The sequence below is a fragment of the Mya arenaria genome, chromosome 3, assembly GCF_026914265.1.
Source record: "Mya arenaria isolate MELC-2E11 chromosome 3, ASM2691426v1".
In the NCBI taxonomy this organism is placed as follows: domain Eukaryota; kingdom Metazoa; phylum Mollusca; class Bivalvia; order Myida; family Myidae; genus Mya; species Mya arenaria.
The window spans coordinates 52,902,003-52,919,649 of NC_069124.1; the positions used below are offsets into that span (position 1 = coordinate 52,902,003).

The 17,647-nt window shown below is 36.8% G+C and overlaps 1 protein-coding gene across 2 annotated transcripts; it reads left to right on the forward strand.

Annotated features, from left to right (window-relative positions):
* The first annotated feature begins 1,414 nt into the window (after positions 1-1,414).
* LOC128229107 (cyclic nucleotide-binding domain-containing protein 2-like) lies at positions 1,415-17,647 on the forward strand. 2 transcript variants are annotated; one of them, XM_052940788.1, is made up of 18 exons: positions 1,415-1,796; positions 4,936-5,168; positions 5,478-5,551; positions 9,077-9,094; positions 10,422-10,545; positions 11,144-11,218; positions 11,504-11,592; positions 11,917-11,990; positions 12,304-12,392; positions 12,912-13,063; positions 13,483-13,560; positions 13,776-13,836; positions 14,003-14,117; positions 14,312-14,379; positions 15,626-15,706; positions 16,378-16,530; positions 16,769-16,828; positions 17,291-17,647. In XM_052940788.1, the coding sequence occupies exons 1-18, from the start codon at positions 1,454-1,456 to the stop codon at positions 17,513-17,515; spliced, it is 2,112 nt and encodes a 703-aa protein (XP_052796748.1). In that variant the 5' UTR covers positions 1,415-1,453; the 3' UTR covers positions 17,516-17,647. The 2 variants fall into 2 exon arrangements, with proteins under 2 accessions (XP_052796748.1, XP_052796749.1); XM_052940789.1 differs by lacking the exon at positions 9,077-9,094.

Below are 17,647 nucleotides of genomic sequence, written 5' to 3' on the forward strand. Positions count from 1 at the left end.
AGGTATTGGACTTATTGGTATTAGTCTACAGCCACAACAGGTGCGTCCCTGTATAAGCGTTCATTAAAAGTATTACCGATGCCCACAAGATTTATGTCATTTTGGCAAGGTGCTCTATTGTGAATGCTTTATCCTATAAATCTTTCGACAAGCCTCGCAAATGATTGATAACGCTTCAAGGATTATTTTTGTTGTAAATTAGAGAATAGCAAGCGATAAATGAACAGCACTTGAAAAGTGACAAAACTTAAATTAGAAGGCCAATACCCTGTTATGTACTGTACATGTAAATGTACGCAAAAACTATGTATACAAATGGTCATGAAATAACGACAGTCTAAAGCTATCATACGCTTCAAGTTCAAATGTTTAATATAAAACATCTTAATGGTAGAAAGGAACTGATATTACATTTCTAAAAATCAAATCATATTTCGAATCTACAAGTAACGGCTACTAAACGTTTCCATGTTGTTTTTGTTTTAAAGCGAAGGATACAAGTTTATCTTTTTCATGTTTGTTGTTGTTGTTATTGTTGTTGTTGTTGTTGTTATTTCAAATTAGGTTGTCAAATCACGATCAAGAAGGGCCATTATTTTTATTCGCTTAATGGTCTGTGAGATGTGCAACACATATTTTTTTATTTGATAATTTAAGATTATTTTTTTATTGAACATCAGCAGACATGTTCCAAAGTGTTTAAATCCTCAGTATCATTATCGTTTGATTTATTGTGATATCTTACGAGAGCCCCGTTCCTTGATAAGCTTTGTTATCGACGTGACTACCTCTTAAACCTCATTGAAAACCTGTAAAATGTATAAATATATGATGCCCCGTCCGTATTTGTTTGCTGAAACCATTTTATGGTAGAATGATGAATGACAATAATGATATTATTTGCTCTAGTGTGGATATCCAATAGTGAAAAGGTCTAAAGTTTGTTTCCTCTAATTGGAAGATGTAAAATGCAAATAGCAAATATAAGTGCACGGAAATTGATATTTAATGATTCTGTAAGCCTTTATACATCCATACCGATACTGAAAGTTTTCCCAGGCGTTTAACATTATAATGACTTTGCAGTGTTCAATAGATGGACGTGCCACTCACTCAAGAAAACGGATTAATAATTGAATCAAGACTTTTTGATTGTGTTATTACAAAATATATATATTGCTGAAAAGATAAGGATTTTTTAATGAAAATCAATGGATTTATTTCACAATAAAATGAGAATGTATTTTGGATAATAAACGCAATTTTGAAAATGGCGTTAACGTCGTGATATGACGTCACAAATTACTCTTAACGTCGTTTCCATAGTACGCGCCTGAGAGACATAACAGTAAGTTCATAAGACGTGTTGAAAACGCAGTGTTGCAATAATACCACCATTCAAATATGAAACAAATTACATCAAATAAAAAAAGCATCTTTGACAGCTTCCGTCATGTCTAGCAAAAACGACCCCGACGCAACTGATTTGGACTACTACTCAAAACCCGAAAACTACACCGGCTCAAACCTCCAGGCATTGCAGAAATTCAAGTCCGACAAAAGTAAGGCAGACAGTGCCTCAAAAAAGAAGGAGAAAAAGAAGATCGTCAAAGATGCCAAGTACTATTTCTTCCACCAGTACAAACACATCTTGAAAGACGTCATATTTATAGATGACCTGATCGATCGGGAGCGGGACCCGGATAGCGAAGATGAGTCAGGGGACGAGGATGTGGCTGCCACGGACGCCAAGTCCACCACCGCGGACGGCCTCCATCCCATTTATGAGGATGAAGGTATGGGTAGAAAAAGCATGTTTAATGTTAAAAATCAAACACTCTCGCAACAACATAACTCAGAATATATTTTAATATCATATCTTCAGTTATAGGAAACGAGTTGAAAATATTGAACATCAAATACTTTCGAAAAAAATAACTAAACATACTGTTTTCATACATGGCATATTTTCAACAATACACATGAATTAAAATCGAACAGTAGCTCGGTCTTAAGGTAATTAAACTGTGTACACTCTTTTTTCCAGTTGAAGTGCTTTTAAAAATAGTCGCGCACTTAAGCGGCGTACTTAAACGAAATGCATCTTTCTTGTTCAACTCATCGATTACTATTTCCTCATTAATCACACCAATTGTGTACTTTTTCACTTGAATACCTCTCAGAATCCCATGAATAGCTCCTAGGTGTCCTAACAAATTTATTGCATCAGCTTTCATCCATAGGGAAACTGACACCAAGAATATTAAAATGCCATTAAAAATGCCCGATCGCTCCAAAGAAGTATTAGCGTGGCTAGTTGGTGCCATCGTCGATGCCCACGGTACACATTCTCTCACTGCCACGATATTGTCCACTAATTGAGGTGAATCTTGACAGATGGTGAATACATTTGATACGGTAAATTCGTGAGTCGTTGTGAGTCTTTGGTGATTCTGGCGAATCGAGAAGAGCCACGTACGACTGTTGAGGTGTTGCTAGGATTTGTTACGATTTGTTTCCAATCCTAGCGCAATCCGGTAGCGAAGTCATTTACTCAATCTAACATAGTCGTACGGACTGGCATCCGTGAGTAATCGTAGACGATAGTAGTAGATCGTGACCTTTGTTTAAACATGACGCTCACTGTCACGATTGTAGCCCCCAATCCTCCCTGACTTATCGTAGATGCATGAATCGTGAAGAATCGGGAACGTATGGCACCGATTCGATACTTTGATACGATTGCTCACGATTACCCAGCGGTTGGAATACGAATACTGCATGGCAACAGTATTAGTACGGTCATATGAATAACAACAATATGAGGCTTCCTCAAAGTGACACTTTTATTCAAAATCAATACATACACATGTATAACAAACATCAATTTTGAGTGGTAAACCTTTAACTACTGACTAAATAATGCATTTATAGAAAATATTAATTACTGATAACAAGATTGTAGCCATATATTTTAAAGCAGAAAGCGCAAAAATATTAAATGATTGGTGAATGTTAAAAGATTTACTGTGGTTTCAAATAGTGATTTTATGAGGTAGAAATACCGTGTTTTATGACCGTTTCTTTCAAATTAAACTCAGTATCCTTCATAAGAACCATTGTTTTCGACAATTATTTATCCTTTTTGGAATATTAAAACAATATTATTAATTGTGGTAAATCTTATTTGGGAGTAAGAGTGCACCTTCAAGATTGCTCAAATATATGTTACACGCCTTAGTAGAGTAGCAAATCGTATAAATCGTGTTGTAGCAATCTTGTCCATTCGTACTGAATCGTGATAGAATTATAAAGCCGACATCGACTACAATATACCCACAAAAGGCCATGCATGCTAATTGATGTCCGTAAGACTGTGCCCGATCTCAACCTATTTGGTTCTGTTAGATATTTGTTCATTCAGTTATTTAGAAGAACTGTAAATACAAATTGGCAAGGATACGTATATATAAGGTGTCTATGGTCTTAATACAAGTGTTATAGCAAAGGAAACTACTTTTGGGTTATATTATGATACATTTATTAAAACAAGACCTTAAACATTCTAAATATTCCGCGTTTAGTGCATTATTATACAGCATATTCGCTCAGCCTCCACCCTTTCGTCAAGCTCCCTGGCTTTTGGCTCCAGCTCAACCCACAGAAGGGTGTGTAAACATGCTTATTCCAGTGAACAGGCGGTCAATCATTTCCGACGACAGAACACTCGATAATATTGGCATTATCTTAAATGTATGCTTCTTTAGTAAAACTCAGCTGAAAAGTGATGAAAATATTATACTTTCGTTTGTACACATGCTCGTGTTTCATGGAATAATTGTTCTTACTACTCCATAAACAGTAGTTTTACAAAATAAACCGAAGTACGTGTGAATATTAAACATATTTATATGGCACTGCATTCCCCGATTTTTCAAATAAGCCCTCATAATTGTGATATAAGATAAAATAACAAGTCATATTTAAAATTTACGATGATATCCGTTCTTTTGCTTTAGCTCGGAAGTGTCGTTGGCTCATTTTTATACACAGCTCCTAAAAGAGAACCCGTGACTTACGTTTTATCATTATCTCCGCTCTTTGTCTCTAGCTCGGGAATGACCTTGGCTCTTTTTTCTCTACAGCTCCTCAAAGAAGCCACTTTTTCGTCCTTTTTGATAAAGTCATTCAAAAATTATCATTTTATTTTGTTTTACCTATTCTTAAGATAAACAGTTGTGTGTGACTTTTTGGTTAATATTTGCAGGGGTATAATATGAAATTCCTTATAATCAAGACTATATGAATACCATAAAGTAGTATGAATTTTGTTCAACCGGGTGTCCTGGGACGCTGAATGTTTTATTGTATTATTCTGTACATGTTTCTTTTTACGAGCGGCACTTTTGTGTATGTTATTTTGATAATAATTGCACAACTACCGTGCCACTAACTAGTTTAAAGATGTACTCTTACTCCCACATACGATTTACCACAATTAATACTATTGTTTAAATATTCCAAAAAGGATAAATAAATGTCGAAAACAATGGTTCTTGTACCGAGTTTAATTTAAAAGAAAAATGCCTAAAAGACGGTATTTCTCCTTCATGAGACTATAGAGTATAGTAGATCACAATAAATCTTATAGCATTCACCAATCATTTAATATTATTTGCGTTTTCAGCTATTTAATACACAGTTACAATTCTGTTATCAGTAATTAATATTTTCCATTAATGCATTATTTAGTCAGTAGTTAAAGGTTTATCACTCAAAAATAATGTTTTTTATTCATGTGTTTGTATCGATTTTGAATAAAAGTGTCACTTTAAAAATAGTGCAATACATACATATTAATATGAATAAACTATGGTATTCGATACGAATTGCTCATGTACACGTGGATGTATGATCTATGATCATTTGTGTCAGGTCACATCCCGATAGACGGCAAGAGCCACGGTTCGTGCTCTAACGACACCTTCTCCCCCGGCCACGGCCCTCATGCGACCGCTAGCGGCACGGACGAGCTGTGTGTGACGCCGGACTCTGGGGGCTTTGGAACACCGGGTGGCAAGAAGCGGAATATGCTCACGCCCAGCCCCAGCGGACGCCAGTCCACTGCCATACAGAAAGTGGTGGCTAAAGAATACAGACGTAAACAGGTAGGAACCTGCTAATTTCTAGGAAATCGAATGTCTTTTGTAGACGCCAGTTGTCCCTGACTGCATGCATGGAAGACTCGCTTTTGCCGTTACTAGTTTTATTTAGCTCAAGTGTGCATCTCTTTGTTCTAGATTGTGTTTCATTGTTAGGATTCATCCCAGCTTTTTTAATTATATAGTTTATATCACAGAAGAGTATATGTTTTATCTTCGAATAATCGCAGTCTTTCTAAGAAGAATGACAGACCTCTACTAGTGTATGAAAGATTTTTTTTTAAATCATTTAAAAAAGAAATGTTTGTTTTGCAGCTGAGGGATAAATTCATCACCTGCATCAAAAGTGTAAAGGCTGTTTGTAGATTGTCAGCATCAGCGAAAAACAAGTAAGTAGTTACAATAGTGCTCTTACACGAAGGTAAACAAATACACACATTGATACTTTAGTGGCACCCAACATACAGTGATTAACGACCCGCGGCATGGCCATACATTCCCAAATACGGTTGTTTTAAAAGCAATGATCTTTATGTCACCTGTAAGGTTTATTGTGTTTGATCATTGACTTTTTTTCTCATTTTGATTCATCACTGAAGGAGAAAAAAAGAAAGTATAACTTTAAGACCATTGTTTAAGAACTAAGGCATCTATTTTCAAGGCAAACCTGAATGATACTCATATAACTATTACTTCAGTCAACAACTATTGAAAAAGTTGTTCGGCGCCTCTGATGCATTCAAAACTCACCAGAAAGCTCAAATTGAAATATGACCAATAAACCATTGGTACAAAAACTCCTGAAAAACGCACTCAATTTTATATTGAGAAGCCTGTATGTATAAAGTCAAGAGCCCCCGTAAGTCTGCGGCAAGTTGAACACTGAAGCAAACAGTAGCTTGAAGGACCAACGTCCGTTATCAATTATATTGGGTCCCATAATTTACTGTCACCAACAGTTGCTGCACTTCTTATTGGAATCTCATAAAGATAAGATGAATAAATATTTGAGTACGCTCACTATTTGTTTATTTCTTTCTCAATTTACAGTTTATGTTGCTAAATAAAATTGAAGAAGGCAAAAAATGGCACGAAGATATATTTAATTGACACTTGAATATGTTTGAAATACTGCACTTGAACTGTTTTATAAGTGATTAACTGCATGATATGTAAATACGTCAAATTATTCAAGTATTCATCTTTAATTGTGTGTACTTAGGTCTACTTTAGAAGTCGAATTAACACATGTATTTTGAAACTATTTACTTTTTACGATCATTTCTTAACTTATATATAGAATTATTTTATGTTCTATTAGTGAGATAAATGTCTCCCGACAGTGGAAACCGCCCTTTACCAACACCATCAGTCATTAGCAACACCAACTGTACCTGAATAACGCACCTTACCAACACCATCAGTCCTTAGCAACATCAACTGTTCCTGAATACCGCCCCTTACCAACACTATCAGTCCTTAGCAACACCAACAGTACCTAAATACCACCTCTTACCAACACCACCAGTCCTTAGCAACACCAACTGTACCTGAATAACGCACCTTACCAACACCATCAGTCTTAAGCAACATCAACTCTACCTGAATACCGCCTCTTACCAATACCATCAGTCCTTAGCAACATCAACTGTACCTGAATACCGCCTCTTACCAACACCATCAGTCCTTAGCAACATCAACTGTACCTGAATACCGCCTCTTACCAACACCATCAGCCTTAGTAACATCAACTGTACCTGAATACCGCCTCTTAACAACACCATCAGTCCTTAGCAACATCGACTGTACCTGAATACCGCCTCTTACCAACACCATCAGTCCTTAGCAACATCGGTGGAACCTGAATACCGCCTCTTACCAACACCATCAGTCCTTAGCAACATCGACTGTACCTGAATACCGCCTCTTACCAACACCATCAGTCCTTAGCAACATCGACTGTACCTGAATACCGCCTCTTAACAACACCATCAGTCCTTAGCAACATCAACTGTACCTGAATACCGCCTCTTAGCAACACCATCAGTCCTTAGCAACATCAACTGTACCTGAATACCGCCTCTTAGCAACACCATCAGTCCTTAGCAACATCAACTGTACCTGAATACCGCCTCTTACCAACACCATCAGATCTTAGCAACATCAACTGTACCTGAATACCGCCTCTTACCAACACCATCAGTCCTTAGCAACATCAACTGTACCTGAATACCGCCTCTTACCAACACCATCAGTCCTTAGCAACATCAACTGTACCTGATCCGCCTCTTACCAACACCATCAGTCCTTAGCAACATCCACTGTACCTGAATACCGCCTCTTACCAACACCATCAGTCCTTAGCAACAGCAACTGTACCTGAATACCGCCCCTTACCAATACCACCTTTCCTTAGCAACAGCAACTTTACCTGAATACCGCCTCTTAACAACACCATCAGTCCTTAGCAACATCAACTGTACCTGAATACCGCCTCTAACCAACACCATCAGTCCTTAGCAACATCGACTGTACCTGAATACCGCACCTTACCAACATCATCAGTCCTTAGCAACATCAACTGTACCTGAATAACGCCTCTTACCAACACCATCAGTCCTTAGCAACATCCACTGCACCTGAATACCGCCTCTTACCAACACCATCAGTCCTTAGCAACATCCACTGTTCCTGAATACCGCCCCTTACCAACACCATCAGTCCTTACCAACATCAACTGTACCTGAATACCGCCTCTTACCAACACCATCAGCCCTTAGCAACATCAACTGTACCTGAATAACGCCTCTTACCAACACCATCAGTCCTTAGCAACATCAACTGTACCTGAATACCGCACCTTACCAACACCATCAGTCCTTAGCAACAGCGACTGTTCCTGAATACCGCCTCTTACCAACATCATCAGTCCTTAGCAACATCAACTGTACCTGAATACCGCCCCTAACCAACACCATCAGTCCTTAGCAACATCAACTGTACCTGAATACCGCCTCTTAGCAACACCATCAGTCCTTAGCAACATCAACTGTACCTGAATACCGCCTCTTACCAACACCATCAGCCCTTTTGCAACATCAACTGTACCTGAATACCGCCTCTTACCAACACCATCAGTCCTTAGCAACATCAACTGTACCTGAATACCGCCCCTAACTAACACCATCAGTCCTTAGCAACATCAACTGTACCTTAATACCGCCTCTAACCAACACCATCAGTCCTTAGCATCATCAACTGTACCTGAATACCGCCCCTAACTAACACCATCAGTCCTGAGCAACATCAACTGTACCTGAATACCGCCCCTTACCAACACCATCAGTCCTTACCAACATCAACTGTACCTGAATACCGCCTCTTACCAACACCATCAGTCCTTACCAACATCAACTGTACCTGAATACCGCCTCTTACCAACACCATCAGTCCTTACCAACATCAACTTTACCTGAATACCGCCTCTTACCAACACCATTAGTCTTTACCAACATCAACTGTACCTGAATACCGCCTCTTACCAACACCATCAGCCCTTAGCAACATCAACTGTACCTGAATACCGCCTCTTACCAACACCATAAGTCCTTAGCAACATCAACTGTACCTGAATAACGCCTCTTACCAACACCATCAGTCCTTAGCAACATCAACTGTACCTGAATACCTCCCCTTTTCATCACCATCAGCCATTACATACATCATCAGTTCCTGGATACCTCCTCTTCCTACCACCGTCAGGTCCTGAATACCTCCCCTTTTCATCACCATCAGCCATTACATACATCATCAGTTCCTGGATACCGCCACTAACCAACACCATCATCCCCTTGATACCTGAAATAAATAGTGCTTTATCAATACGTTCTTCACTTCAAAATTAACATTTACAGAGCAGATACAATCAAAAGGTATATGGGTTATGGTGTGCAGTGCCTCATTATATGATATGTGAATATCATATATGCTAGCAAGTTCAAATCCAAATCACATATCTATATTATTTTATAATACATGCGCTTTTTCTAATGAATTCTTGTTGTGTCTTTCCTATACAGAAATATATAGAAATAAAAGGGCTTTTTATAACTCAGCAGAATGGACGTACAAGAGTGATGGTATGGAAGCGCTGGGTCCCAATATCGCAAAAATATTCAATTCAAATCTCAATCTCGACTCGATTTACAACATAAAATCATAGTATGATATTAAACAAAAATCTTGCATGTTTTTATGCTTTTTAAAAACGTATTTTTTTCATATAATGTGTTGATAAAAAGATTTTGGCAAAATTTCTATAACAAAAAATATACTTGAATAAACTGTTAAAAGGCAATGAACTACATTTTTGGTTTTAGAATACTTCCCTTGGAATCTAGACCTAGGGTTTTAATCATCATATACAATGATAGAATGTGGTTTTAAAATGTGTAAAAACATTATTCATTTTCAATAAATTTTGATGCTATGTAGTAAAAGACTAATATTGAGATTTGACTTAAGTATTCTTTCGTGAAAGTTAGGCTTAGCAGGACTTTCAAGCGAGGAGTGCATATTTCAAGCTTCCTTACTTCTGACTTCTAACTGCTTTACTTAATATTTAAGTTCCACGCATTTAACTTCTATCTTTCTACCTGGATTTCAAATGACGAACTTTTTACTTCTACCTGTTGGAATAGACTTCGGAACAGATTTTGAACATTCGCGGATTTCCCGTTGAAAGTCATTGACTGCCATTTTATGTAATATTTGATTAAACAAGTTGAGGTTCTACTCCTTCTAAATTGGCAAGGAGATTAGAAGTCAGATATTTGAAGCCAAAAGTGAAACATCAGTCGTAGTTAATATAAGTAAGGAAGTTAGAAATATGGACGCCGAAGTCCTTTCAAGTTTTCCATAACTTTCTTAGTCAGCTATCGTTTCATGGTGTTATAGGGCAGAAAAGGCTTATTCGTGGCGTGAATATATGCTTTATCTCTACTGCTTGCGCATTTAAATCAAATACGTCGGGAAAAATGGATAAATGGTCATTTGCCCAAAATGCAAGAAGTGCAGAACTTTACCATTTTATTACAAAATTGTTTATAAAATGTACTTTTAGTACTTTTTCTAGGTAATTTATTACTGAGTCCCACATTTCGATGAATTATTTTCTTTGTTTTAAAGTCTCAGAATATTTCATGAAGTTTAGTTATCATTAAGAGTCATTGCGTTCTTTTCTGCTGCTTCACCCTACAGGCAAACAGATATGCCTGGTATGCGGACGTTCATGGACATCGCAAACGAAGAGTCGACCACCGAAGAGAACATGAAAAACGCCGGTCTTTCATTCGACCCCAACTACTTCAAGGCCATACGAGAGGTAATAATTCAAATGTATTGCAAGTCAATCATCTTTGTTCATTCAAGGATCACATCAACAGCGGATCCAGGTGTGTGTGGGGAGGGGGAGGGGGGTGGTGCTCACCCAAAAGTTTGATTTTTATTTCAATGCAGGAGTAAAACGTTGTAAAATACGAGAATCTCCCCAAACCACCATCATTTTTAACACAATAAATTTCGGTTCTATGGGAGGGAGACAAGTCAAAAGGTAACGCCTCTTAGTAACGCCCCCCTCTTACGCCAAATCCTGTAACTGCACCTGTCACATGGGCCAATGATTACAGGTTTTTTGCATATAATGTAGTGAGGTCGGTGCGGTGAAATAGTGATATAGACGTCCACCTATCTTTGTTGAGGCCCCGAACTTGATCCACAAAGTGGCCTCTCAATATCGACCCAACATTATCCACGCAACGGATACTTGTATTTAAGGGGAAGTTTGCATGTGCATGGATTTTACGTAGGAATTGGAAACAGCGTGAGTTCATATAAAATTATCTAACAGCATCCTCAAATCAGATCAATCGTTTGATCAGACTCATCATGAAAGTGTTTTGAATTTAAGTTTGATTTTTCAGATCTCATTGAGCTCAGAAACCAAGAATATTCTAACAACTAGTCCAGACAGACGAACGCCGGAGCATGTACAAACGGTAGGTACTAACTTCATTAATAAAATCACAATAACAAACAACCTCAATGCATTGGCAACCATACCTTTAACCTCCATTTGTTAGATATTGGCACCACAGTGGAGGATGCGTTGGGGCATTTTCGACGCCAAACTAAATCGTTGTCCAGTTTTAACCTACCTTTACAAATAAAAAAAGCAATGCAACTCGATCAAGCAAACTAAGTTTAAGTTGCTAATTTTCATTTGAACAATACTTTCTATTCTAGTGTGTTATAGCCTTATATTAATTGTGTTTTATTTCAAGGCGATGTTCGGTCTGCAGTGTCTTCGCTCGTATGCGGAGTATCCGCTTCACATGCAGGAAAAGCTTGCTAAGGTCGCTTGGTATGAAGTGTAAGTAAAAGCTTTTATACGTGTGGGCGTTCAAATTAAATATCTTATTTGGCTATTGAACGAATACAAACATAATATTTGTCTTCAAAACCACACCTGTCATGTGTGTATCTTGTTTTTCATCGTAGCCTGTAGCTTAACAATAAATAATCATAGTAGTTTTCGGATGCAAGTCCATGTAGTTACCAAGTTATGCAATACGATTAATTAAAAAAAAAAATTGAACGTCATAATTGTACATGTTTACGTGTCTACGTTACTCTTGATTTATGAATAACACATTTAAAACGTGGCTTCATGAAAGCAAACCTGTTTACGTTTCAGTGTCGCCCCAAAACGCATCATTATTCGCCAGGGTCATTTCGCTGAAAACTTCTACTTCATTCTCTCAGGACATGGTATGTTTTATTCGTTTTCATTCGTTTTCACACGGCATCGCATGTTCTTTTATTTTCACACGATATGGCATTCAAAAATAAATATAATTTTATTTTTTGTCTTGGAATTGTACAGATCTATGATTGTGATAGATGATTATGTTCAGAAAATTGAGCATTGCTGTCTGGCTTGCTATGTGTGACTTGTAAAATGATTTAAAGTTAAACTTACGTATTATTTTTATCAATTCGTTTAAAATAATAAGCATTTCTATTTCTAACATATGCATTCTATATTGCGAACAGTGAATGCACTAACCAATCTAATTTACAGCGGTTGTGACCATCCTCTTAAAGAACCCAAAGACCGGTGCAACATTCGTGAAAACAGCAACAATCATGAAAAAGGGAATGAGCTTTGGGGTATGGACTTGCGCTTCCTTAAAATCACAAAGAAATACACAGTTTAAAGTATCGACCGTCGTATTGTTTATATAATTGGCAAAAATAATTTCGAAATATTAGACAAGGGTAGTTCAATTGCTATAATTAGATAACGGAGAGTGAAATACGGATATTTCTTTCCGGTTTCCAAATTTTATGTTTATGTCTCAGAACATTTTTGACCAAAATTTAACAGGTATGATAAATGCATTTATTTAGCTCACCAGAAATTGTTTTGCTTCATCACTTGTGGAGGGATTCAAATGTCCAGTGTTTAAACAAGACTCGAACCAGCTGATGTATATGGGTTTTAAGAATATTTAACACCTACCATATTTTTATATTGTATTGAAGTTTTTTGTCCGCCCCAGTACACGACTAAAAGTGGACGGTCACAGTTACTAGCCAGGATATGATGCTGCTCTCCAACTGTGAGACGCAATATAAAAACCATCTATAATACATTATAACATTGTAACTAAATATATGTCCCATCAGGAACTGGCATTGCTGCATCACTCCAAGCGAACGGCCACAGTGACCAGTCAGGACACTGTGCAATTGCTGTCCATCGGGCGTGAAGATTTCTTCGATATTTTCATGTCCGTGGATGGCGATGACAACATGCCGCATCATATTCGCTTTGTCAGGTACATATAAATCTGACCTTATACGTATGTCAAATATCTTAAGTGCTAAAAGCTAATAAAATGACGCTAGAGTGCAATTCTAGGTAGAAACCAGGGATTGGTACCCAAGAGAAGGTGTGTGTTTTTCGCGCAAAGTTCAAACTATTAGATATACATTGTAAATGTTTCATACATGTTTGAAATAGGGTATAATGTTCAAAGTAATACTGAAATATCAATACATGAATATGTTTCAGTCTTAATTTTATGCAGTTATAAGAAACAAAAAACACACATTTTTTTTTCTCGAGCTTCTCAAACATCTGCGCACTTTAAATGTGTTTATTTTCTCTTGTGTTGCGTTCGGGCATAAATGCATAATGCAGACTTGCACACCCTTGAAAAGACGTATTATCCTTGTATTCATTTTTATTTTTCAGTAACCTTGACTTCATGAAAGACTGGCCTATCGAAGAATTGATCGAGCATCCTGAACACTGCCTGCTTCATTTCTTCAAGTAAGTCCTTCCATACTTGTTGCTCAAGGGATGATATAACATTACGTTTAAAGTATTATGTGTAGTTTCATAGCCATTCTGATACTTTCCTAAGCCGAAAATGGTCATATCAGATGTTTTTATTCTGCAAATGTATATAGACCTTCTTTTATCTAGCTATAATTTGTGTTGCCTTCATTATATTTGTGATGCATGCTTCTTTGATTTTCCTTCAGACGGAATACTACAATCGTCGCCAATAGCAACAATTCGGAATGGTTGTACATAGTCAAATCGGTAAGCTATTAAATGATATTCTTTATTCGAACCTCTTCATGAATAAATCTGCAGAGTATACCGCATTGAAAACCTTAGAGTTTATGTTTGTAAAAAATCAAAATAGAAACTGTTGAAACCAACACAAAGAAGCATGATCTGAATTATTTTTGCAACTTTTTTACAGGGATCGTGTGTCGTTATCAAAAAACTGAAAGGGGTGACTGCGCAAGCGACCAGGGCCAAACCAAAGGTCAATGACGATGACTTCCTCCCGCCAAAGGTCAAGGCCATCGTATTCGGTAAGCTCTTGTCATTCTCATTCATCAGAGGTTTGGCAACGGTCCATCTAACCATGTTACGCATGATATCATCCCTCTGTTGTATGAGGCTCTTGTTACAGCAATTTTAAATAATTTTGTTAAATATGTGTTTAAGATCGTAAGTTACTTGACATTAAGTGCAATCATTTAAAATATTTGATTTATGTTTACAGCTCCAAAAGTGGACTCTGGTCTTCGGAGTAAACCCAACTCCACAAAAGAAGAGGACAAAGATAAAAAGGTAAGGTTGAGCGATTGACTCAATATATTTGTCTTTACTTTGCAATTTGTTTTTCCCACTGTCGATTTTCCGCGGTCAAATTTCTATATAGAATATTCCGTTGAGTGTGTTATACAAAAATCCGTTCGGAGGACCTCGGTCATTTTCCATCGAAAACAGCCTTCGATGTAAAAGGATTGTTTACAACGTCAGATTTCTAAACATTTAACTAGGCTACAAGTAGATCGCGTAGTTATTTCAATTCAGCAGTTAAACCTAAGGGCTTTACACTTAGGACTTTTTGTTTGAATGAAATACACTTAAATGGGAATCAATTTTAAATTTCTATCATAAATTGCACGTTATATTAACACGAAAATTAATTAATTAATATCATTATTATAAATTTAAGATCTACCTCCCCTGATGCACCAGCATACATCACAGTTTGGTTTCGATTGAAAATGGCCGAGTTGTTTCGAATGACGGTTATCTTTTTGTATCTTTCTGCTTTGCATGGCTGTACATTAAGTTACCTCTTCCAATACACATAAGTGGCAATAAATTAATGTGAAAATGAGTAAATAACCAACTGATTTTTTAACAAATTCTAGTGGTTCTTATCTGGCACAATTATTTCAACCAGTATTTATTGTCGTCATATATTGTTGGCATTTTAATTTGAGCGATTAAACCTTCTTTTTGATAGGTTGTGCAATAAGTAAGTTTTAACTCCCAAAGTTTCAGCGTAAACTTCAGATTTTAACATGTTCATCGATAGAAAGAACAGCCTATGAGAGAGGTAGAAGTGTTTTGAGATTGTTTCAATCCGTGTTATGGCAAACTTATGTTTCCTTCCTTTTTTAAACTAAAATACAGATTCAAATTTAGACACATTACAATGAATATATGCTTGCTAAATAGTAAACTGGTATACGATGCAACAACCTAGGTTAAAGGGCTTTTAGATATTTTAAACATGACCTTGTTTTGTTCAACGTTTGTTTTGCATTATATGTATGAAGTTTCTGTTATTTTTTCATATTTTACCGTTTTCTTATTATCATTTATTGTTTTAGATTTTAACAATTTGTTTAAACGTACAGCCATGTGCTAAGATATTTAAAAAAAACACCTTTTCAATGGAAACTTGTCTACTTTCAGTTTGAACATAAGTACTTTACTAAAGGTGTGTGTGTGTGTGCGTGCGTGTGTGTCACGTTTGCGTCACCTTCGGTTTATTTAGTTAATTATTCAATAATTTCAGGAGGAGGGGTCCGATAACACACAAACGAAATTCTCGAGAGAGGCATATAGCAAAAATCCTGCAACGAAACCAGCCCACTTCGTAAGTATTTATGAGTTCCGTGTTTGTATGGTACTTTGATTTAAACACAAAAGGGCTTACTTTTGACGTTGAGTAGCCTAACATAAAACCATGGTAACATTTCAAGGAAATCAATGGTTAGAACAATTTCAAATTAAGACGAAATTGAACTCAAAACATGACGTTTTGGCATACAGTACGTACACCACCTTAAAGCTGCACTCTCACATATTGAACGTGTAGACAGCTTTTTTATTTTTTGTTTAGAAACGAGCCAGTTTTTGCGAAACGCCATGGAAACCAGTTATATTAGACTGCTGACAAAAAAATCAGATCGCAGATTTTTATATTTAAGTTCAAAAATTGTTGTTTTACGCATTTTTCTTAAACCATTTGTAAACGGTTTAAGCCATAAAACATTAATTTTCGAACGGAAAAATGAAAATCTGCGATCTGATATTTTGTCAGCAATCTTATTTCATTGGTTTGCAGATAAAAATGCTCTTTCCAAGACAAAAAATAAAAAAAGATGATAAAACGTTATATCTGTTTGATTGCAGCTTTAATAAATATGTATTTTGGTGATTGTTTTATATGAATTTAATCAACTAACTCAACCTTTCAAACTACACCAATATTACATGGGGCTAGTATGCATCAATATTTAACCCGATATGTTTCTTTGTTTTCAGTCATCAAAGAGCAGTTTCGCGAAGAGGAAGAATTACGAGCTTCCCCCGGTGTGCGTCCCCAAGAAGCCGGAAGTGGATCCGGAGGCGCTAGCGCCGCCTAAGCCCGGTCCTGTATTCGTGCAGGTTGCCATTATGAAACCAAGGGACGTCTTTGTAAGTACAACATCCTTTGTAGTCAGGAATGCTCTAAATTACACTTAAAATTAAAAGTTCTCATTTTTTATCAATTCCAACCGAGGTGATGTATTTTAGATTACCATTAGTCATAGTAACCGGTGAAGCAAAACATGATCTTTCAAAATCATACATATATAAGATATATAATAAAATATTATATTGAAGCAGGCAGTCGATTTATATGTAAGTTTTAACTTGCTAAACAAAATTTCAGGGACTTGATTCCCTAAGATTTGAAGGCGATGTTCAGCGAGCTCATACCTCAGTCAGTCTGGTAAGTTTGAGATTTTTATACAATCATAACAGGCAGGCGATTCCGGTATTATATTAACTTAGCGTAAAGTTTTGAGTGCAGAATTACTTTCAACTAGCGAGTGATAATATTCCAGTATAAATGAAAACAGTTGAAACCCTTTGGCTTGAACTTGCTGGACTCGAATTCCTCATTGGCTCAAATTAGATATAAAGGACATATTTCTTTTTCCTTAAGGTAATCATTCCCGCTTGGCTCGATTTTTCGAGGCTCGATGTATTTTCAACTGTCCCTTGGAGTTCGATCCAACGGGGTTCGACTGTTGAAACATTATTCAAATCGTTATTGTAAAAGTTGCTAATTGTTACCAGAGGTAACTATCCAATGACCACCATTTGTTAATGTATTACCAATTACGTCATTTTCTACGTATTATCTTTTTTCTTCATATTTAAATTTTAATGATAAGCCTATCCTTGTCAGGTAAGCCGTGGAGCAGAGTGTATCATGTTGTCCAAGGATTTCTTTGTGAAGCACGTGAACACGGCCGTCAGGATGCGCCATCGGGAGACCGTCCAACAGTACCCGGAAGAAAAGATCTTCCAGGACAACCTCCAAATCAAGGAGGACTGGACGGCTTACCGAAAAGTGCTTCTTAATGACATCACCAGTAGGATCAAGGAAAACTCGAATAGATTTATGTCGTAGCTTGGCTGCAAGTGGAACCGTCATAGATGCTCTGTAAATGTGTGTATTTTAATGTCATATCTCAAGGATCTGTGATATATTTAGTGGTATATTTTGTGACCAAAAATGAATCAAAGTTATATCTCATGCCAG